The sequence below is a fragment of the Anolis sagrei genome, chromosome 5 (genome assembly GCF_037176765.1).
Source record: "Anolis sagrei isolate rAnoSag1 chromosome 5, rAnoSag1.mat, whole genome shotgun sequence".
Taxonomy (NCBI): domain Eukaryota; kingdom Metazoa; phylum Chordata; class Lepidosauria; order Squamata; family Dactyloidae; genus Anolis; species Anolis sagrei.
Genome location: NC_090025.1, coordinates 68163906 through 68189005, shown reverse-complemented (window position 1 = coordinate 68189005; position 25100 = coordinate 68163906). Strand labels below are relative to the sequence as shown.

Here is a 25100-nt window from a genome sequence, read left to right as displayed (position 1 = left end):
GGTTAGCAGAGGATGGTTGTTTCTTTGAAGTAGAATTTGTAGTTGTCCATCTACTTTCCCTTAAAACCTCTTAGTTAAAATATGTACACAAAAGTAGTCTTCTTTAAAAATAACATCTCAGGTTTACTAATAAACTTCTTGTATATACTCAGCATACTAGTCCATAGTCCAGTGTCTTTAAGCCTATAGATATAGTCCAAACTGTGTAACTGTACTCACTGAAGTCTGAAACGAGACAAACTGCAATCCACCTCCATTGAGGTCTAAAAGCATATTGTACTAAAGTCCAAAAAGCAACATGCCTCCACCTCCACTGAGGTTTGATGCAAACTGAATACAGAATGGGGTCCTGTGTCTGAAGCCCCTTTCACACCAAAGAGGTGCAGTCAAACTGGCAAACCAAATATACAATATAGGTTAACAATTATACAATTATGCTATTTCCAACATTTCTAACAGTTGGCTCAGCTGGAAACACCTGTAAAGGGGTATCCCTTGATCCATACCCATTTCAATTTGAATCAGGATGCTGGGATGTGGGGAAATAACCATTTTTTTTACATATATGTTGCTATGACTCTTAAAAAATAAAGACCATGGCATTTTGAAGGATTAGGAATAAATATCAGTAATAACATTTTGATTAAATGTTGTTCCCTTTCAGTTTTGTTCTGGAAGTGGATTGTCCGGCTTGGGATTGGAATTATAAACAGCATCATGCATAGAGGAAATATTTGTTTAACTTGTGGTTTTCTTTAGAAAGAACAGCCAAATGATTCACTTTGCTAACTGAAGCTTAGTCAGCCCTGGCTGCCTTATGGTAATCATTAATGGAGCAAGTGCCATCAAGCTGGAACAAGCGCAAAGAGCATGATCATAGGAAGAGAAAGGTTCAAGGCAATTGGCCTGTTACATTTAATTACAAAAGGAAGCTGAAGGAGTCGGAGTCCATGAATTGGGAAGAAAAGTAGGGCAAGACAGTGAGAGCAAACAGTGGTGCTCATGACAAGAGTTTCCAAAATATATGGATTTTACCTGACCTTAATATATTTAATTTGGAAACGAGTCCTCTTAAAGGCTCAGGAACATATGTGGACTTGGAGAATCAGGGCCTTTCTTAATGCAAAACTAGAAATTTACCAATAACAAAAACAAAATGTAGGTTTGATATCATCATTGTAGGTTTGATATCAACATTGCATTTGAGGGCAAATTCATAACCACATTTTCCTTAGTGGCAACAGTATTTGACACTTCCTCGGTACAGGAATTTCCAGTTTCATTTGCTTTGGGCAGAAAATGTCATTTTACACACCAGCTGAAACCTTCAGATAGTGTGGGCTATTCAGACAGTCTGGCTACCAGTATTTAAAAAATCCGATATCAGGACAGTAAACAAAGAAAAACACTCAGAAAACAGGGGAATTCCAGGCAGGAAACAATCGTGATCAGTTAATACCTCCCAACAAAGATTTCCCCAGGTAGGAAGCAGCCAGGCTTTGAAGCTGCAAGGCTACTCAATGCTAATCAAGCAGCCTAACTGCAACATTTTGCAGTTGTTTTGGGCAGGGTGACACAAGACTGTACCCTCAAATTAAGAAACAGCAAGTGCTCATCTAGTTACTTCTGTATCTGTTTGTTTGATATCAATTTGTGTTGTTTGTGCTTTTGACTTTGTATTTTTATTTTTCCTTATAATATAAGTTTTGTGGAAAAAAGAAAAGGATCAAAAGCCACCAAGAAGCAAATATTTCTCTCATAAAAGCAATCCCTGCATATCCTGGGTTCTTTTATCTCCTAACCCTTATCCAAAAAGCACAACTTGATTTTGCCATTTTAAATTTTTTGTAAATGGGCACACAATGACTATTGCAGACATTTGGACTGGGTTGATTCAACTGTATGGAGAAACATAATGGCCTTAATGAATTTAGTAGTTCCAATTTGAATTTTTATTATTTATTTATTTACAGTATTTATATTCCACCCTTCTCACCCCGAATCAGGGTGGATCACAGGTTACATATACAGCAAATGTTCAATGCTGATTATACAATGACAAAACAGACAACAGGTATATGCATAGACTTTTCCCCATCTTTCAGTACCTTTGGAGGCTGTGCTCAGTTCCAGCCACAGGGAGGTGCTCTTGCTCCATCTCCTTGCCAAAGAGCTTTCTTTATTTGTAAACTTTCCTCCTTTTTTCCGTGCCTAAAAGACCTCCCTGCTTATTGTGGTTCCTATTTATCTACTCACATACTGTTTCTGATCCGGTAGTGCGCCAGCTGCACCCGTACCTTGGGAAGTCTGACTTGGCCGTGGTAGTCCACATTATGGTTACTGCAACGCGCTCTATGTGAGGTTGCTTTTGAAGACTGTCCGGAAGATTCAAATGGTCCAATGGATGGCAGCCAGGTTGCTAACAGGAGCGGCGCTCAGGGAGTATACAACTCCCCTGCTGCACTAGCTCCACTGGCTGCCAGTTTCCTACTGGGCACAATTAAAAGTACTGGCTTTGGCCTATAAAGTCCTAAATGGTCCTGGCCCAACTTACCTGTCCGAACGGATCTCCCCTTATGAACCATCTAGGACCTTAAGATCGTCTGGGGAGACCCTGCTCTCAGTCCCGCCTTCATCACAAGTACGTCTGGTCTCCACCAAGAGACAGGGCCTTCTCAGCGGTGGCCCCTCGGCTATGGAATGCCCTCCCTAGGGATATCAGATCAGCCCCCTCCCTTTTAACGTTTCAGAAAAAAGTCAAGATGTGGCTTTTTGAGCAAGCGTTTGCAAATGCAGAGTAACTGACAGGAATATGGAACGACTAGACGATGGGACCGGACAATGTTTTTAACAAGGAGGCACTAATGAATTATGTTTTAATTGATGTTGTTACAGATTTTATTATACGTTAATGTTTTTAATTGTATTTATGGTATTGTGGGCATTGAATTTTGCCCTGTAAACCGCCTTGAGTTGCCTGTGGGCTGAGAAAGGCGGTATACAAATACAGCAAATAAATATATAATAAATAAATAGGTGGTGGGTGGGGAGCTGGGCTGAAGGTCAGGAGCTTATCCTGACCTGGCTTCAAACTATCAACCTTTTGGTTGACATGATTTACTGCAGCTGGTGATTAACCTGCTGTGCTAAAGCTGTCCCTAGATCAATTGGATGAATAGGATTTATGAACTAATGATTCAGTAATTTTGATATAACTAAAAATAGTTGGATGTAGCTCCTGAATAGTTAGCTTCCATGTGTTTTGCATCACCTTGTGGCTCTGATGGGTTGGGAGGTGGTAGACAATTTTTAAAATAAAATAATTAGTAAATAAATTGGCAAGGGACTTTCTAGACTACTTGACATCAATCAGCATTGGTCTTCATCCAGGCAGACTGAGAATCGGCTTATTGCAGTGTCATTACAACATGGAGCAGACATATCAGGGTGTGATGAGAGAAAGTACTGTTCAGTATGAGCACTGTCATTCCTACATTCACATACCATTTACCAATCAAGTTCTTCATTGATATGGCATGTGGGGAAAAACATGCATTTTCCCATTGGCAGAATATTACTTTCCGTCTTAAACCATTTGTATCCCTTGCAACAAATGACTAAGAGTTGCTCATTGGTTGTCTTCTTGAAATTCTTTGTGGCTTATCAAGATGGCAGTAATAGAGTTGAAGTGCCCTTGATGTTTCTACCATTAGCATTAAAACCAAAAATAAAACCTGCCAGTATAATCTTCCATCAGTGCTTCGGTAATGCTGTGTGATTGTAATGTGTGTATAAAGTATGCAGCTATTCAGTTGAAGAGATTGGGAAATAAAAAGTGACAATTTGTTTTAAATTTAATAACCTGGCTTTGCTGTGCGTTCGAGGCATTAGCAGATTTCTCTGCAACCAAACAGAAACGCTTTTGTTTGAAGGGCAGATTAGGTGCCTGGGTGACAATGTGTGCAGAGTATGAATTTCCACCCTTTAAATATAGAACTTGCTAGCTTTTCACATTGACTTGGTTACTTTTGAAATCCTGCTTCTATGCTGACACCTGGTGGCAATTACAAAATTTCTTGCACTGTGTTTGAGGATGAATATGTAGGGACGTTTTGGAATTGCTGCTTTACCAAAAAGGACATGGAGTTTGGAAACAAAGCCTTCAAATTATAAAATGTCCCCCAGTTATAAATCCAGCTACCTATCCATCCGTCTAAAGCTAGCGTTTCTCAAACTGGGGGTCAGGACCCCTGTGGGGGTCACGAGGGGGACGTCAGAGAGGTCACCAAAGACCCATCAGAAAGCACAGTATTTTCTGTTGGTCATGGGAGTTCTCTGTGGGAAGTTTGGCCCAATTCTATCATTGGTAGGGTTCACAATGCTCTCTGATTGTAGGTGAACTATAGATCCCAGAAACTACAACTCCCAAATGCTAAGGTCTATTTTCCTGAAACTCAACCAGTGTTCACATTTGGGGACATTGAGTATCCGTGCCAAGTTTGGGCCAGATATGTCATTGTTTGAGTCCACAGCGCTGTCTGTATGTAGGTGAACAACAACTCCCAAACTCAAGGTCAATGCCAACCAAACCCTTCTAGTATTTTCTGTTGATCATGGGAGTTCTGTGTGCCAAGTTTGGATCAATTCCATCATTGGTGGAGTTCAGAATGCTCTTTGATCATAGGTGAACTATAATCCCAGCAACAAACCAATCCCCCCACAACCCCACCAGTATTCAAATTTGGATGTATCGGTTATTTGTGCCAAATTTGGTCCAGTAAATACATCCTGCATATCAGATATTTATATTATGATTTATAACACTAGCCAAATAACAGTTATGAAGTAGAAACTAAAATAATTTTATGGTTGAGGGTCACCTCAACATGAGGAACTGTATTAAGGGGCCGTGGCATGAGGAAGGTTGAGAATCACTACTCTAAAGTTTGCCTGGATCCAGAATGTGCTGTCATTGATGCCCGCTATTCCTGAATTTACTGCTTCACACCCTCTCTGTTTTAAAAATTCTACTTTCTGGGATAGGTTATTGATGACAGGGAAAGCCAGAAACACCCGAGGGTGGGGTGGTGATGGTAGGGCCCTTGGTAATCTTGGTGACCGCAAGTCCTGATGATGCTGGGAGCTTATCACTTGGTTTAGAAGCCGTATTTCACCACAGAGAATTTTGAAAAAGAAAAGATGGACTTTTTCTGGTCTGAACATTTTTTGCAACTTGTTTTCCTTCCCCCATCTCATAGGATAAGTTGCCAGACTGTCTACCATTTTTCACCTATGACAGTATTTTGTGTTTAGTTTTGTTTCTGAAGAGATAGAAAGGCATCAAAACTGTATAGAAATCTCTGCAAAATGACCTTTTCCTAAAAGGTAAAGGTTTCTCCTTGATGTTAAATCTAGTCGTGTCTGACTCTAGGGGGTGGTGCTCATTTCCATTTCAAAGGCGAAGAGCCAGCATTGTCCATAGACATCTCCTAGGTAATGTGGCCAGCATGACTGCATGGAGTGCAGTTAGCTTCCTGCCGAAGTGGTACCTATTGATCTATTCACATTTGCATGTTTTCGAACTGCTAGGTTGGTAGAAGCTGAGGCTAACAATGGAAGCTCACCCCGTTTCATGGAATCAAACTGCCAACCTTCCAATTGGCAGGTTCTGTAGCTTAGCAGTTTAGCCCACTGTGCCATCGTAGTCCCTTTTCCTAGGTATCAAGAAAAATCTTGAGAAAATAGTAGAGGTATTTCAGCTCCGCACTCTATCTGTGCATATTGGATGTACCTGCATATGATTTTTATTATTGTATTTTTCTTTTCTTTTTAAAATTGGTCCATAATAACTGGCTGAACAGAATATAATTTCCCCGTAGACTTTATTCATTATTTGTGATTTGTTTACATAATTTGTAATTATTAAATGCCAGTGTTTTAATGAAGGTTATGAAAGAATAATGCATTTTAATTTGTGGCTTGTCGTGGAGATTAGTTTTCAGGTTTTAGTGTTTGAGGTGATGTCTAAGCGTTTCTTTTCCTTTTGTTTCTTAACAGGTACAATAACAACTGTTGATTTACTTGACCGAGAGACCACTTCCCATTATTGGCTAACCGTTTATACAACAGACCAGGGTGTTGTTCCCTTGTCCTCGTTCGTTGAGATCTACATCGAAGTTGGTGATGTTAATGACAACGCTCCACAAACTACACAGCCTGTTTATTATCCAGAAGTCATGGAAAACTCACCTAAGGATGTGTCAGTCATACAGATTGAGGCTTTTGATGCAGACTCAACCGCTAATGACAAGTTGACCTACAAGATTACCAGTGGAAATCCACAGGGATTCTTCTCCATGAATCCAAAAACTGGTAAGTATATGCCAGATGCTGCTTCTTGACGTTTACATTGCTAAACTGGTTTCTCGATGGAAGAACAACATTTAGGAGGAAAATAAAAAGGGGGAAGAGGAAATATTGTGTTGAAGATTGATATTTGTTATGATGCAAACAGCATATTTGAACTGCAAGGTTACACTTCCTCTGGAAGTTGTATGATTAGGAAATGCAAGTAGAGAATCAACTTAAAACACTTTCTATATAAAATCTCCCTGTAAGTGTCATAGGGAGATAAGAATGTTTCAGCCAATGCCTCCCCCTTTTTTGACACCATTGTCTCCCCCTTTAACCATGCTACAAATATACAGAACTTTTCACCTTTTGGGCCACTTTTAGACTGAAAACAGCCTCCACACACACATAAGAAGGAAAAGAAACCTGGAAGTTAGTGGTCACTTCCAGTTTTAGAAAGGTTGAAAACTGTTTCCATCTGGTGTTTATATGTTAAAATGGGAATTCTTCGTAGCATACTTCTAAATAAGTTCTTTTTTGGGTTGCTGTGAGTTTTCCAGGCTGTTTAGACATGTTCCAGAAGCATTCTCTCCTGACATTTCACCCACATCTATGGCAGGCATCCTTAGAGGTTGAGGGGTCTGTTGGAAACTAGGCAAGTGAGGTTTATATATCTGTGAAATGTCTAAAGTGGGAGAAAGAACTCTTGTCTGCTTGAGGCAAGTGTGAATGTTGCAAATGGCCACCTTGATTAGCATCGAATGGCCTTGCAGCTTCAAACCCTGGCTGGTTACTGCCTCACTTGTCTCAAGCAGACAAGAGTTCTTTCTTCTACCCTGGACATTCCACTGATATATAAACCTCACTTGCCCAGTTTCCAACAGACCTCACAACCTCTAAGGATGCCTGCCATAGATGTGGGTGAAACGTCCGGAGAGAATGCTTCTGGTACATAGCCATACAGTCTGGAAAACTCACAGGAACGCAATGATTCTGGCCATAAAACCCTTTGATGAGTCCTTTCCCCCCCAGAAATGTAAACTTATGTAAGTTTTTTAATGTGATTATTCCTGTACATGATTCTCACCTCTGTCCTGAATTAATACAGGGAAGAAAGAGTGGAATAAACACAAAAATGTGTATCAAATGTAGACTTACAGCAACTAGTATAGACACATTAAAGCAGTGGCACTTCTGTGTTGCTTTATCAGGTTGCTACAGATCTGATACATTCTGCCCTAACAGGAATGAGCAGCTGGGTTTAAGCCATGCTGTTCAGACTGGAATGGGAATCTACATTTTTATTAAACGTTTGGAAGCATTTTCCACTTCATGTAAAAACAGTTGGGCTGCATTGCAAAGGAAAATCAGTTCTTTCATCATCTGTTCCTTCTTTAAGTTGTGCTGGAAACCCTAAACCTTTAAAGCAATGTGATATTTGTAACACAATGAAAGAATGGAATTTAGAGGGTGAAATCATGTTGACGTTTTCAGTCAACAACTTTCAGAACTGGTTTGCTATATGGCCTTGTTTCAGAAGCATTCTCTCCTGACGTTTCGCCCACATCTATGACAGGCATCCTCAGATGTTGTGAGATCTGAAATGTTTCCAACAGACATCACAACCTCTGAGGATGCCTTCAGGCCTGTAGCGAGGGGGTGGTTTTAGGGGTTCAACCCCCCCCCCGAAATGTTTCAGATTTTTTTTAAAAAAAACCTGGTTTACTCATGAATTTTAACTGGTTAACCAAATCCCCATGCTAAGTTTATGAGATTCCAAAAATTAAGAGTCCCTCCAGAACTCTAAGCACTATCTCAAGCAAATATTGACAATTTATTCATACTTGCAGCAATAGCCAATGTAGTGAAGCAACCAAGTTGGGTGTGTGTGTATTGAATGCTCTCATTAAGGAGGCCAGACTTGGTGGAGGTGGTTGACAGGGGTGGAGATGCAGGCGATTGAAGGTTGCTCTGCCCCCTGCTGTGCTCTTTGCTTCAGCGTGAGCTAGGAGACAGGTTTCAACACCCCCCCCCCAAATTTTCAACCCTCCCCAAAATTTTCAACCCCCCCCCCCCGAAATTTTCAACCCCCCCCCCCTGCCAAAATTGTCAACCCTCCCCGAATTTTTTTTCTGGCTACGGCCCTGGATGCCTTGGTGAAACATCAGGAGAAAATACTTCTGAAACATGGCGATACAGCCAGAAGAACTCACAGCAACCCAGTGATTCTGCCCATGAACACCTTCAGCAACTACTTTCAGACCACTGGTTGATTTATATGCATTTCCACAACATATGTGGTTTTAAGATTAGAGACCTACATTTTAGCCATCGCGGATTTCATCTTGTCAGAGAGAATAAGACTGCAGAGGGACAGGCAATGAGGAAAAAATCCAAGCTGAGATTAACTGTACAACTTTAGTGGCCATCCAATCATGGGAGTAGCTAACTATTTGGCTTTTTCATGGTTTTGATCCTTCAGTCCATCTGTCTAAAAGGATGTTTCATCTCATTCATTAGCTTTTCAGACAGTTTACTTTACTTCTCTGCTCTTTGTCACTGATGCAGTGGATTAAGGCGAAATATGCTGTGAATTTGGTGTCTTGGATTTGTTAGCGCATGCAATCTGTTCAACTTTTTTCCCTTTTTCCCTTCTGTCATATGATTACTCGGTTCTTTTGCATTCTTCTGGCAAGGAGATGCTTTGTTTAGATCTTTCTTTTGGTAGCATCAAGTGGCAAAGAGAATGATTGCTTTCCAGAATACTTGAAAATACATGAAAATCACTTGACAGTTGCTACTCTAGATTAAATGCTAGTTTTTGGATTGTATAGCAGAAGTAATGAAGTTTTACCCGTTTCTTGTTGAAAACAAATTCAATATGAGTACTGTATCTGATATTTCCCATCGTGAGTTTACATGATTAGTTTCTCTCTCTCCATTTAATAAACATCAGATATCTCTTTGATGTGGGAAAACAAATCTAGCCATTTTAAAACCAATATTCCAAGTTTTATTTCGTGTTAAAAGCATTGCATACAAACTTCCAAGTGCCGCTTCAGTGCAACAGCCTACACTTAGCCATTTTAAAGTGATTTTGAGTAGGGCTGCAATGTGAAGCACGTTGCTTAATTTATAAACCAGATATATAATATTTACATTAAACTTTTCAAAAGTTGTCTTTGAAAGAAGCTGCGTGTTGTCTTTAAAAAAGCCGTGCTGTTGTTTGAAAAATCACAGCATTTTGCAACAGAACCTTGTTATTTCCTTTCATCCCTTCTGAATATACTTTTCTTTCCTGCCAGCTGTCAGTATTCATAAACTAGCATGTGGGCCCTTTTTTTATTTTGATCAAATTCTGTCCTTCTCTTTACTCTTGGAAGGAAAGCATTCACATATATTGCATTGTTAGAATGAAAGCACTATGTGAAATTGGAAGACAATGCACAATTTAAGCCTTCCCGCGCCTAATGGCTTAGGCCTGTGAGCCTCTTGAATTCAAGTGGAGAGGAGGAGAGCCTTCTTAATTACCTGGGGGACTACAACCATTAGGTAGCAACTCACAAACAAAAAGGCTTGATTCCCCATGGAGTTGGCTCTGAATATGCTTTAAAATGTACATAGGTTAACCCAGCCCTACTTAATTACTGGTGGGTTGACAACCAGCTCAAACCTGGGGGTTGGTGTTTCATTCATTTTGAAATGTAATATGGTATTCTGTCTTCCTTATAGCAGATGCACAGCAAACATATATTATTTGTTTACTAAATTTGTACTATCACTCCAATTCAGTTTATCTGGACACTTCTCCAACAATCTAAATAAAGCATTCTCTCCTGATGTTTCGCCCACATCTATGGCAGGCATCCTCAGAGATTGTGAGGATGCCTACCATAGATGTGAGCGAAACGTCAGGGGAGAATGCTTCTGGAATGTGGCTATACAGGCTGGAAAATTCACAGTAACACAGTGATTATGGCCATGGAAGCCTTTGACAACACAATCTAAATATATTTATTTATTTATTTATTTATTTATCGTGTCATCCGCAACTAGAACATTGTATTACGTTTCTAACAGAACAAAACAAACAAACAGATTAAAAAAAACACAAATTTTGCAAACTTGGTAGCTGATTAAATGTCCTTTGACCAGTATCTGGCCACTTGGAGTGCCTCTGGTGTTGCTGCAAGAAGGTCCTCCATCATGCATGTGGCAGGGCTCAGGTTGCATTGCAGCAGGTGGTCAGTGGTTTGCTCCTCTCCACACTCGCATGTCGTGGATTCAACTTTGTAGCCCCATTTCTTAAGATTGGCTCTGCATCTCATGGTGCCAGAGCGCAGTCTGTTCAGCGCCTTCCAAGTCGCCCAGTCTTCTGTGTGCCCAGGGGGGAGCCTCACATCTGGTATCACCCACGGATTGAGGTGCTGGGTTTGAGCCTGCCACTTTTGAACTCTCGCTTGCTGAGGTGTTTCAGCGAGAGTCTCTGTATATCTAAGAAAACTATTTCTTGATAAATAAATAAATAAAACAGTTAAAGAACAAATGAAAATGGATCAGATTCATTACACATTGACTGTTGCATGTGGGGCAGGGTGGGTTATTGAAAAGTGGTTTCTAATTGACAATTTCCCACTTATTTATTTATCATGTGAGAAGCAAATTGAGGGTACAGTTATAATGTTTTTTAAAAACCACAAACGAAGTTATAAACTTGGCATTATGCTAGATTTCCTTTGACCAGAAGCTGGCCACTTGGAGTGCCTCTGGTGTTGCTGTAAGAAGGTCCTCCATTTCACATGTGGCAGGGCCTAGGCTGCGTTGTAGTAAATAGTCTGTGGTTTACTCTTCTCTGCACTTGCATGTCGTGGACTCTACTTTGTAGCCCAATTTCCAAAGATTGGCTCTGCATCTCATGGTGCCAGAGTACCTTCCAAGTCACCCAGTCTTCTGTGTGCCCAGGAGGTTATTTCACTTCTGGTATCGGCTATTGATTGAGGTTCTGGGTTTTAGCCTCCCACTTTTGGACTCTTTCTTGCTGAGGTGTTCCTGCAAGTATCTTTGTAGATCTTAGATAGCTGTTTCTTTATTTAAATCATTGGCATGCTGGCTGATATCCGAACAGAGGATGGGTCAGAGATGTCAATGCCTTGGTCCTTTAATTGCTGGCTACTACTTCCTGGCAGATATAAGGTGGAGCAATACTCACTAAACAATATAATTTATCTGGTGATGTTTGGAGTAGACATCCTGTGATAATGCAACATGCCACATCCACTGTTTTAACGTGGTGAGATGTATTCCATACTGGGTATGTGTACTCAGTAGCAGAGTAGCAAAGCGCAAGGGCAGATGTCTTCACTGTGTCTGGTCATGATCCCCAGGTTGTGCCAGTCAGCTTTTGTATGGTATTATTTCTAGCATCCACTTTTTGCTTGAAAGTTAAACAGTGCTTCTTGTAAGTCAGAGCATGGTCCAGAGTGACTCCCAGGTATTTTGTTGTGCTGCAGTGCTCCAGTGGGATTCCTTCCCAGACCTCAAGATGCTTAAGATGAAAAGCACACATTTGCATTTTAGATAGATTAGGAATCAGTTGCTTTTCCCTGACACCTTAAGAGCACCTTAAGCTTCAGATAGCTTCTGTTCAACTTTTTCAAAGCTCCGAGCTTGAGCAGTGATGGCATGATCATCAGCATAGATGAACTTCTCTGTTTCTTCTGACAGTGGCTGATCATTTGTATAAATGTTAAACATCGATGGAGCAATGTTTAACATTTAAATAAATAATTACAGTTAAAGAAGAAATGAAAAGGGATCAGATTCACTATACATTGACTGTTGTGTGTGGGATGGTGGGGGGGGGGGGGGTGATAAAAAAAAGTTCACCTGTATCTGAAAAGATTTTAGAGGTGGCACAACATTTACATTTCTGGGGAGACTTTCCTGATAACTAGAATACCAATACTGAAAAGGGTCTCTAATTGACTATTTCCCATTGGAATCCCTTCTGTTGGGGAACTAAGAGTAGTGATTCTGACATGATCATACAGTTTGGGTTGGTGCAGGATAAGGCCCAATTTTAGGTAGCCAAAAGAATAAATCATTATCTTTAAATTAGGCCAGGAAATAAACCAGAAGCCAGTATAGTTGCAAAGTACAAGTGCAATCTGGTCAATTTGACAAGTCCCAATTATTCATTCTTCCAGTCTTCTGGACAAAACTGGTTTCTGAATCTCTATTAATGGAAGCTCTGTATATCATGTTTCATAATGTAGTCGCCCGAGAAAGCATTGTGTTTTTAACAATGATAACCAGGAATTTAAAAATATTTCTTACATTGATATATGAAGATCTATTCAAACCCCACTTTGCATATATTAGCAGGCAACAGGTGTTTAACAGTATTTGACATGCATTAAAATCCAACGGAAGGAACACTTTCCTGTGGAGTAATAATTTTAAATGGAATACCACCATTATATTGACAATTCCTACTTATGTATGCTATTGGCGTACATACATTTATCAATATGGCCTGGCTGATCAAGAATAGATAATCTGCTTTATTTGAACAACCAAAATAGTTATTCTGGATGCTAGAATTCTGAAGGGTTCACTATCAGTTTTTTTATTGCTATTGTGCCACTGTTTATGCATTTGTATTTTGTGTGTTTGCACTATTGAGTGCTTTTGTGAGTCATCCTGAGTCCCTTTGGGTAGATGGTGTTGGGGTATAAATAAAATCATCATCATCATCATCATCATCATCATCATCATCATCCCTGAAATTAGTAAGGGCTTGTTTTTGTTTTTCAAACAGTGCACAGATAATTTCTGTTTTATTTTATTGGTTTTTTTCTTCATAAAACTGCATTGCAACATCTAATTGCTTTTATATTATGACATTTAAAATAAGTATCTCTATCTATCTATCTATTTACCGCTCCGGGGGGAAGGTAACAGCACTCCTTGCAGTCATGCTGGCCACATGACCTTGGAGGTATCTACAGACAACGCTGGCTCTTCGGCTTAGAAATGGAGATGAGCACGACACGACTAGACTTAATGTCAGGGGAAAACTTTTACCTTTACTATCTATTGAGACAGACAGACAGACAGACAGATAGATGTAAATGAACAAGGTCACATAGAAGTGTATGATCTCTGATTTTGGTCAGAAATATTTTTCCTTTTCTAATTACCATATCAATACTTTAAAAAGTACTTTCAGTATCATACTGTGTTGAAGTAAATGTATTTAATGGAAATACCAGTATATTTCAAACAAAGAACATAAATGACAGTTAATGAGAGTAGCAGAATGTTACAACAAGGTTAACAAGTGTCTATTAAATCCGTAAAGATCTCTAGTCATAAAATGTATATTGCCTAGTTTGCTTTTGCTATCATTTTACAGCTTTTCTGACCCTTCAGGGCAACTGTGGTGGGTAATCTAAAGATCGAGCAAAGTAAAATAGGAAATGCCTGCAGGTGCAAACAACTTCCAAAGACTTCCGATAACATTGGGAAACTACTTAGTAAGGAAATAAAGGACCTGTGGTTGCAAAATAGCCTATTGTGTAGGAAGCTTCAATTGTTTAGCTTGGGTTTTATATTTCCTATGGCAAGTTTGAGTCAGATACTGCTTCAGCAAGAAAACCTGCATTTCCATTAATCTGCTGTGTTCTGTCACACCGTAGAGAAATACATTTTTAAACCTTATCACTCCAGAAGCAGACACTTCATTTATATAATTCCCAAATCTATAATGTAGTAGCACCACAAAACTCTACTCAAGTCTAAAACCTATCCAGATAGTTTCTTCAGGCAAGACGGTACAAAGATCAGATGCGGGGAAGCGTAAGAAAAATTGGATTGAGAAATAGTACTGTGCTAGGTGTTACAGACACTTCAGACTGGCCTCATCAGGAATTATGCTTGTTCTGAATGGTGGCAATTAGCAATAAAAGCTGTACAATTTACTAAACAGCATTAATTTTAAAAATAGAATCATAGCTGTGCTCAGTCTTTTGTAAGCAGGGGGTTAAGGAGCCATAGTATTAGATATTGGATCAAGTCACTTATTACCTATTCGATTGGTAGGAATGAACCAAAGAGTCCATTAACTTTTCAGGTGACATAAAATCTTTTCCTCCAGTGCTGCATTCTGATGCTAAATAGATGCATTCGTTATTCTTCCTATCATGTAATCACTATTGTTAGCTGCCTGATGTGCCTTTTTTTTTTTTTTTGCATAATGGGCCAAACCCAGAAAATTAGGGTTCCTAAAATGCATTCCTATTCATAGTAGTTGAAAAGTATTTATTTATTTATCATGTCAGAAGCAAATTGAGGGTACGGTTATAGTGTATTTATAAAAAAATACAAACAAAATTAAAAACTTGGCATTATATTAAATGTCCTTTGACCAGAAGCTGGCCACTTCGGAGTGCCTCTGGTGTCACTGTAAGAAGGTCCTCAATTATGCATGTGGCAGGGCTCAGGTTGCATTGTAGCAAGCGGTCACACTCACTTGTCATGGGCTCCACTTTGTAGCCACATTTCTGAAGATTGGCTCTGTACCCCATGGTGCCAGAGCACCTTCCAAGTTGTCCAGTCTTCTGTGTGCCCAGGAGGGAGTTTCTCATTCGGTATCAGCCATGGATTGAGATTTTGAGTTTTGTCCTGTCATTTTTGGACTCTTGCTTGCTGAGGTGTTCCTGTGAATATCTCTGTAGATCTTGGAAAGCTGTTTGTGCTTTAAGGCATTGGCGTGCTGGCTGATATCCAAACAGAGGATGAGCCAGAGATGTCACTGCCTTTGTCTTTTCATTACTGGCTGCTACTTCCCGACAGATGTTAGGTGGTGCAATACCAGCTAAACAGTATAATTTCTCTAGTTGTGTGGGGTGTAGACATCCTTGGATAATGCGGCTTGTAGCATTTGAAGAATAATCAATTACCTTATTAATTACAGAGTCAGAACAAAGTAACTCTGTGCTTTCATTTCTTGTTCTTGTTTTCACTTTGTTATTATTTGTTACTTTTGGAGTGAGAAAAGGCTTAAGAATGGCATAAAACTTAAAATGAAAGGAAGGGGATACCTGCTTAGCTAGCCAGATCAAAACTTGCGACCAACAAAGTGACAGGTGACACAGCCAGATCACCCCTATATCTCAGATATTTGGTATCTGGTTATTACGTATGATTCTGAATGCAGAAAATGAGGTGTATACATCAGTGTATATTTTCGCTGTAGGGCAATCTGCTTATTACAGTTTGATGGGAGCTGTCAGAGTCTGTTCTGGCATGGTAGTTAATGATAAAGGATACAGGATATTTATTTTTTAAAACATCTCTGTCCATTTGTGTGTGCATGTGGTGGAGAAACATTGGTTAACAGAAAAACAACTGAGGCTGCTATAATTGTATTTTTATATCTGTGTATTTGTGCAGTGGAGAGAAAGCCCTGACTTTGCTTGATTCTGCATGACTTTGTTATTTGTTGCAAATAGGAAAGGACTAAATGCCTGTTGTTCTGTGATAGTTAGTGAACTCGTTCAGAGCAAGTGGTAACTAGAAACAGTAATATCTGTGTTTTTGGCTGAGTTTTCTTGCTGGAAAAATTGTGAATTGTATTATTAGAAGTCAGATAGACCCATGCAAATCACAAAAAGGGATGTTCTAATATTTCAGTTGAATTGTGAGAAAAAGATTGGACAAGTCTGATTTTTGGTTATTGCTTGCTTGTATGGGAGAGTATTTGGTTTACCCTTCCACTTAGTGCCATGATGGAGGAAACACAAAGCTGAAATCTGAGTTACTGTATTTGTATCATGAGAAAACATTCAAGATTATCACAAGTTTCATGTTGTTGTTGTTGTTGTTGTTGTTGTTGTTATAGTTGCTGATGTTGTTTGCCCTCAAATCATTTCTAATTTTGTTGCAGATCATCCTTTTGGATTCATGTATTTTCAGTCTCCCTCCCCCACTTAATAATATACAGAAGGTTCTGTATAGTATCGTTTTCCAAAATCACTGACATTCTAAAGCTTTGAGACCAGTTCTCAAACAAAAGCTTTCTCACTGTGCTCTGTGAAAGTATTTTGTTCAAATATTAGTTTTACTGGTTGAAAGGGGGAGTATCAAACTTGCATTGAAGTGCAGTTGATGTCAAACAATAAAGCCATCCAAAAAAGTAAAAAATAAAAAGGATATCAGACTACATGCTGATATTTATCATTATGCTTTCCTGCCTCCTTCCCTGTGTTTACTTTAAGCAGAATGGAGTGAAGTAATAGAAAACAGCATTAAAAAAGGTATAGAAATCTTGCACAATATAGTCCATGGATGCATTTACAATGTATAGTGAGTACATTAACTTCAATGACTCAGTGCTATAGAATTGAGAGAATTATAGTTTCACAAGGCCTTTAGCCTTCTCTGTCAAGGAGTGCCAGTGCTTCACCAGACTACAACTCCCAGGATTCCATAGCATTGAGCTGTAATAGTTAATGTGGTGAGAGACTGCATTCATTCACATAAAATTTTTATTTATATATTTTTTAATCAGCACCCACATAAAATAAACAAATGCTTTCCCCCTTCCATTTAATTAAATATATACTGCCTTTGCATTCATTTTTAATGACTGGCAGCCTCTTAATGAATTACAATGGCAAAAGTCCAACTTAACATATTGCCACTCACTTTTATGGAGGTTGCATATAGTAACACCCCCCCCCCCCCACACACACACACACACCCCAAATCACTGCGTAAGCAGTATATACATGGCCTGACACATTGATGTTTCCATGTTGTTGGAGAGTGAGGGTATACACAGGAATACATTCAGCTATTTTCCTGTGGATGTGCTGCAACAATGCAAGAAGAGAGCTTGTAAGGACCTCCAGAGCTTTCTGGAGATGTATGTTGGAGAAAGCATATAACTAAAGCATATTCTGCATGTTGCAGTGCATATAACTAAAGGAAAAATACCATTGCTTATCCTTCCACTATCCAGCAACACTAAAATGCTATGTTGAGGTTGGGGAGAGTGCTATTTGAAAGCTAAGACTTTTGGGATAGTATTGGGAGATGCAGTTATAGAGATGTAATTATGTGATAGCAATTTTCCAATGCCTAGTCTCGGAAAATGTGTTTCTTCATTTTAATGAGCAGTACAAGTGCACAAGTTTGATACAGACTTGTGTCTCCCTTATCCAGAAACCCAAAATATTTTTAAGAAGGAAAAAAAAGTGTCACTAGTCACCAACTTCCTCCTTTGGAAAAAAGGGGATTGTCCCATATCCAGCATCTTGTTTTGTTTTTCCTCAAGAAAGCCTTCTGGGGAAGACGAAGAGGCAGAGAACTTGTCTTACACAAGACCTCTGTTAAAAAACAGACATCACAGTTGTTTCTTCATTTTCCTTCTGACCGGTCAGTGGTAGCATGAACTATATCACTAGATAGAGATCCTGAAAACAGCCCCAGGCACTGGCCCAATCTGTATCTCGTCCAGACTTCTGGAGAGTGGGATTTTATGAATTTATATGCAAAATACTTATTTTCCACCATAATTTCCAAATAAATTCGTTAAAAACCAGACAGTGTGATTTTCTGGATGTGTTTTTTCATGTTGTCTCTCATAGTTGAGGTCAACCTTTACAGGCCTCTCTCTTCTTTTTAAGTGGGAGAACTTGTACAATTAGTATCTAACTAAATATTTTTTTCCCACACTAGGTGGTGTAGGCATTTGAGTTGGGGCCATTGTCGTCGTCTTGCAAATATTGTATAATAGCAAAGCTGGGTCAAATATTCCCTTAGACCAGTGGTTCTCAGCCTGTGGGTCCCCAGGTGTTTTGGCCTACAACTCCCCAGAAATCACAGCCAGTTTACCAGCTGTTAGGATTTCTGGGAGTTGAAGGCCAAAAGATCTGGGGACACACAGGTTGAGAACCACTGTCTTAGAGAGAGGCTAATTTTTTCAGACATTAAAACAGGTGGCAATAACTATGCTCCTTGGTTGAGTTTCTTTTCTGAACAGGAGCAACTCTGGCAAGTCTGGATTAAATTTAGATTTATTATTCCTCTGTGTAGGCTTCACAGGTCTCAACATCAATTCAAGACCCACAGCTTCTGTGGACACAGATGGAAAGGACAGAAGAGGTGATATTATCAGTATACTGATGGCAACAAACCCCCAATCCCCAGATGATCTTGTTATTTTTAGTAGCTGTTAAAATGTATGGTAGCAGTCAGGAATTATCTTGTAGTACTAGAGAAGATTATGATCAGAGATGTTCATAGTTGATGCTAAAAGGCTAAACATTGGTACAGGCTTAACAGACATGAATGTTGGTTTACTTGTTGACTGAATTATGAATGGATATTCCCTTTATATCATTTAGCTCCTAACATGTTTCAGAAAGCATTTAAATGTGATAGATGCTGAGGAGAGAAGAAACAAAGACTTAATAAGGGATTTAATGAGTCTTAGAGGAGATAATGGGATTTACATGCTCAAAAGTTTGGGATTACTTTTGTACTTAATCTCTGCAAGATAAATGAGCAGATTTATCTTCGTTTACATTGTCTGGATACAGGTGATAATCAAAATGTCCCACCTCTGATTTTAAAGTGTTTCAAAAACACAAAACTAAACTTCAGTCCTTGTTTTTAAGAATCAATGTTCTAGACAAGCAGTGCTTCTTTACAGCCAAACTAAAGATTGATTACAAATAAAGTAGTGAAGGATTTACTTGCTCAGTGTTTTTACTTTTTGTTACTAAGCTGAACATCTTTTTTAAAACATAAAATGATTATTTTATAAGTCAGCAAAATAGTTTAAACATAGGCCTCTAGAAAACGTATTTTTGATGGTGCTTTGTAGCAATAATGTGTAAATACATTTTCTTAAGTTCTTCAGTACCTCGCAGAGCTAGGATTTTTTTTTACCAGTCGCGCAGTGGGTTAAACCTTTGTGCCAGCTGAACTGTTGATCGAAAAGTCGGCAGTTCGAATCCGGGCAGTAGAGTGAGCTCCCATCTGTCAGCTCCAGTTTTCCATGTGGATACATGAGAGAAACCTACCAGGATGGTAAAACATCTGGGCATTCCCTGGGCAACATCCTTGCAGACACACAATCTCTCACATCAGAGGCAACTTGCAGTTTCTCAAGTCACTCCTCACACACACACACACACACACACACACACAAACCTTTTACACAGAGCTGCAATCACAATATACCTGGCTTCCACAAAGCCAGGTATATTGTGTGACCCTTAAGCTTCCAGCTGACGGCAAACCTTGGAAAAGTTACTTATGTAGGCAGCTCCCAGAATCCCTCAGGCTGGTATTGCTATTAAAGTATTGTGGAAATCTAAGTGCAAACTGTAATTTACGCAGGTCTTGGTTGAAGCATTTTAGAAATACAAGTTAATAAATAAGTGAGCCTCTCTTCTTGGGGATAGTAAAATGGGTGTATGTGGCTTTTATACTGAATTGTGTGAGTTCTATATCTGTCTTCAGCCGCACTTCAATCTGTACACAGATATGTGCATAATCAGAGTATCCATGAATGCTGTAACAGTACATCTGCCAGATACAAAATGTATTTGCTTATCTGTTACATTTAGATCCTACTTCTTCAGAGCTCAAGACACGGGATACCTAGTCATCATTTTTATTATCACAGCAATTCTGTTGGGAATGTTAGTAGAAGCCCAAAATCACCAGTAAGTTTTGCAGCCAAGCAGTTTTACATTTGGCTCACTCTAGTAGAGATCGAACACTAACTAGTTACTACACATATTGCCTCTCATATGGGGAAAATAATGTAGAGATATGTGAGACTAATTCATCTTTAACTTTCAGTGGCAGTATCTACTTCCTCAGCCTGCAGGGTACTGTTCTTTAGTCAAATGCATCCGTTTTCTGCCTCTGCTTTCTCTCACTTGGAAAAACAAGTCTAGAAAAATAAGCAGAGCCCTTTTCATAATGTTTGAACATTGCTTAAAGAGGCCAAGGAAGTAGTCTGGCTCACAAGCCCATACACAGCCTCATGCCTATCTGCACAGCAACTTTGCTGAAACTTGTTCTTACATTGTGTAACTGCTGATAACACAGGAAGAGTGTGTTCTGTAGACTTTATTACATCAAGGCAAGTGCCTTTTTTGTAATATCCCTGTTTGTGCCCTCAAGCTGACTCTGATTTATGGTGACCTTGTCATGGGGGTTTGAGGCCGTTTTTTTTTTTTTTTTTTTTTTTGCTATGTTTTATTTTAAGGTCAAATTTTGTTCAGAAGAGGTTTGCCATATTCCTCTTCTTCATCATCCAACAAGAACAACAACAGAAAAATACTGTTTATAACGCGCCCTTTCGCCCTAGAGGGACTCAGGGCGGTTTACAGTAATAACAAAATTGCAAACATTTTTTGTAATTCAAAAATGCTGAAAACCAAATAGACGAACAAAGCAAACACATAAAATAAAGTAAGCTCAATATAACTTATAAACAAGCAAAAACAAGGGTTATACTAAATAAAGATAATAAACACAAAAATCATACAAATTAATAAAGAATACATTAAAAGCACAATATAATACGACATAACATATTAGCAAGCTAAAATAAATGTCCGTTGTCAGGACAGGAGTGTATATCAGATATGTTAATCCTCCTCATCTCCATAAGCGAGATTACACAAATGGGTCTTTAGAAGTTTTTTAAAGGAGAGGAGGATGGGGGTCATTTTTATTTCTTTTGGGAGGAAGTTCCAGAGACAGGGGATGACCACAGTGAAGCCCCCCTCTCTCGTTCCACCAACCGCACTTGAGATAGGGGTGGGACTGAGAGTAGAGTCTCCTCTGCAGACTGAGCTGCTTGTGCTTGTTTATACAAGGAGATGCATTTTTTCAAAGAGTCTGGGCCTGAACCATTAAGGCTTTATAGGTGATTACTTTGTATTTAGCCCAGAAGCAGACCAGCAGCCAGTGGAGCTGTTCTAACATGGGAATTGTCCGCTCCTTGTATGGCACTCCAGTTAGTAATCTGCCTACCGATCTCAAGGTGTGATACAATGTGTGAAGTGTCCCAAGTCATCTAGTTGGGTTTCCATGGCTAAGCACAGATTCAAATCATGGTGAACCATAATTTTATCTGGCATTCAAACCACTACACCGTATTGGTAATTAACAGATTTGTGTAAATGTGAGTGACACTCCAAATCCCAAGATTGCCTCTTGAGTACCATAATTGTCTTGTATACTAGAGTCTGTATCTAAATTTTCAAGCAACGTGTTATAAAAGGACTTACTTGGGCTTCAATTTAGTCAAATAATCCAATAGAACCACTCAAGCTGAAAATGAACTTTCTGCAAACATCTTGCCAAACAAAGATCTCCAGGAATGCATTTCTGACTTCGAGACGTAATGGATACAATTCTCATACTACACGTAAAATTTAGAAAAGGAACAGTGTTACTGTTAGATAGGTGCCTAATGGTACTTGATCTCATTTGTTTACATTTTCTCTGAATAGAGTGGAGTAGTATGTTGCGGTTTTAGGATCAGACTGCCTTTGCTGTTACCACTGCTATATCCTGATGGGGCTATTTACACCACATACTTCATTGTGTCAATATAGCTGGGCTAGGCGAAGACATTTCCCTGCCTAAGAAAGAACAGAAAGTGGTGTCCACCCACTCACCCAAGTCCAAGTGCTTAATACTTCAAGTCAGCCACTTTATTTTGACACATAAGGCAGAATGTCTCACAAGCACATTTTCCCCCTTGCTGGCAAAAATAGAATATTAAGAGAATTTGTGACAGTAGGCTCCCTTTTATGGCACCCAGAATCTGCTGCCTGAGGGCACTGCATAATTCTGCTTAATAATCAACCTTCCCCAGCACTGTTCAGTACTAGTAAGAAGAATAAAGGAGTAAGAGATACACTGGAATAAAGTTTCAAAACCGAAATGACTGTAAGTTCTTTAATAGACCTGCCAAAAGGCTACAAACCTGCAAAAGCTTATGTGGTTGGCCCAGGAAAGGCATTATAGTAATAGGAATTTGGTTTTTTTCCCTCTCCTGGCCGACATGTCTATCTGTGCGTGACTAGAAAAGATAATACCTCTCTTGCTCTGGACAGTCTTCTCAGACAGCCTTGAAAACTATGTATTCATATGCTAGCTGCCGGTAGATGAAACATCAATTGATGTTTAATCTGCTGGAAGCCAGAAAGTAGCCCTGCCAAAAAAAATTAGAGGTTAAAAAGACTGACTGTGTATTTAAATACTGTTTGGTAATGATGTTTTACTATGTGAAAGACAACATCTGAGAGCAACTTCTGGTTTTTTTTTCTAAAATTGAATGCTTGGGGTGAATGTGTTAAATAGGCTTTTTATTCAGGGGCCAACATTATCCTTTCATAGTTTAATATCAAAATGTACGGACCAGATTTGCATTTTACTGTCAAGTGTAGCAGGAGTTAACAGGTGGTTCTCCTGAAATACAGAACAGTATATCATTCTTTCAAGTATTTCATATTGTTGGATGGATAACGTTGGAGACCAAATTATTCAAAGGGTTGCTCCACAGACTATACACAATCAGAAGAACCCATGTATGGTTTGAAACAGAGAAAGTGACAGGAAACAAGCTTCTAATTTCCTACACATGTATGTGCACATTTTCAGCATCACAGAGTAATAAGAGGGGCTCGACTGGAAGCCCTGGGAGGCACGGGAGCTATGGGTCTGCACACAACATATGCACTCTCTTTCGAAGGAGAGTGTATGTGGTGTGCAGGAGTGCCTGCGCCTGCCAGGATCTGCAGCTGAGCACCTGTTACTCTAGAGTAAGGTGCTCAACTGCAGGCCCTGGCAGGCATGGGCACTCTGGGCCTGCACGCCCACACACACACACACACACTTTCCAAGGAGAGTGAGTGTGTGGTGTGCAGGAGTGCCCGTGTCTGCCAGGGCCTGCAGCTGAGCACCTCTTACACTAGAATCTAAAGAAGCGCTCAGCTGTAGGTCCTGGCAGGCACTCTCTTTCCAAGAAGAGTGCACGTGTGGCGTGCAGGAGCACCTGCGCCTGTCAAGCCCTGCAGCCAAGCACCTCCTCTGGAGTAATAATAATAATAATAATAATAATAATACGTTATTTATACCCCGCCACCATCTCCCCCAAGGGGACTCGGTGCAGCTTACATGAGGCCAAGCCCAACAACACATCAGTAAAACAACAAAGCAATAAGCAAATAAAACAATACAATTAATATAACTCACATATAGACAGTAACATGCAAAAATTTAAAAACCTATGGCCATGCCAGATGTAATAGTTTAAAATTTTAAAAATATTTAAAAATTTTAAAAAACGCTGGCCGTGAACAGAGGTAGGATGTATCTAAACAGGAGGGTTTTAAAGGAGTAGCAGCAGGTAAGAAGAAGGCTCTTTAAAGCACGCATCGGAAAGTGGAGCCTGGGCAGGAAGCCCCCCCACCCCCACCCATAGTTGGCTGATAGAAAATGGATCTTTCAGCACTGGAGAGTGAAAACATCTGCCCTCCTGAATTTGGGTGTCTCCCAAAAAACAGATCGGGGGGGGGGGGGGGGGGGCAACAAAAGCAGGGACTCGAAACAATTTGGGGTTTACCCCGAATGCACAACTCTACTCTCTATCTCAGCTACTTTACTCAAAAAGTGGAGTGGTTCTTTTATGAAAAAAAGTTAAGGTACAGTATTTGCATTGTCTCATGAATAATTTTACCTGGGGGTTTTTAGGTCATTTTTTGGACTGAATTTTCTACACTCATGCATGAGTATATACAATAAATCAATTCATTCACTGCCTCAAGTGGCCTCTATTAGCCAAAGCTGGTTTCTTAAATTTAGGCAAAATATCTTCCCCTGCTTTAAATTCACATGATCATGATAAGGTGGGCACAGTACTTCTTCCAATGAACATGAGGTGGAAAAAAAACATTTCCTCAAAAAACAGGCCAACATTCATCCTTTTTTACTATTAATCTAAATTTATCTGCATGCATGCGTATAGGTTTTAGCTGAGATGTTTCTGTTAGCTAAACAGTAGACCAATTCTATATGGAAAAAAACTCATCAGATAGTGTGAGTCTGAGTTCGTTAATTGAGATTCACTAATATTTGTGGCTACAACCTTGAAACCATATCTACTTTTACATTTATTTGTCAGTATCTTGAAATTAATAGGACTGGCAGGTTGGGAAATGTGATTTATTGGACCAATGTCCAATATATTAATTGCATTCTTGCAAATATGAATTATGAATATAGCATGATTTGACAGACTTTTCACACTACATATTATGAGATATTGTTTACTGGAAATTGCAAAAATTTGCCGCTAATAAGACTCATTTATCATTATTTTTGCCTTTTTAAATAATAGCTTATTTTTCCACGAGTTGCTTTTCTGTGTCAAGTTCAAATTACATGCTGATATATATGCAAAACTGCATGTACTATTTAAATTACATGGGGAGCCTATTGATCATTTAGAGAGATTGAAATAGAAGGGAAAAGTTAGACAAACACGCACACCACTATTTAAAATACATTAAATGTGTGTGTTTGTGTGTGCTTTCCTCGCTGATATTTTGGTATGTTTCCTTCTACTCTGGAAAATGCATTATCTTCTGTACTTATTGTGTCTTAGGAGTGTTCATAGCTAAATTAGTTTTCTGCATCTGCATTTT

The 25100-nt window shown here is 39.3% G+C and overlaps 1 protein-coding gene across 10 annotated transcripts in view; it reads left to right on the top strand.

The window, feature by feature from the left end:
- Positions 1-25100, top strand: part of FAT1 (FAT atypical cadherin 1) — a 180141-nt gene that overhangs the window by 65157 nt on the left and 89884 nt on the right. For all 10 annotated transcript variants that reach the window (XR_009631627.2, XM_060778588.2, XM_060778590.2 and 7 more), the window contains exon 4: positions 6058-6372. Coding sequence is in view for 9 of the 10 variants with exons in the window: in XM_060778588.2 (XP_060634571.2) it covers positions 6058-6372 (315 nt within the window). In the remaining variant the exon portion in view is untranslated. The remainder of the gene's footprint in view (positions 1-6057; positions 6373-25100) is intronic.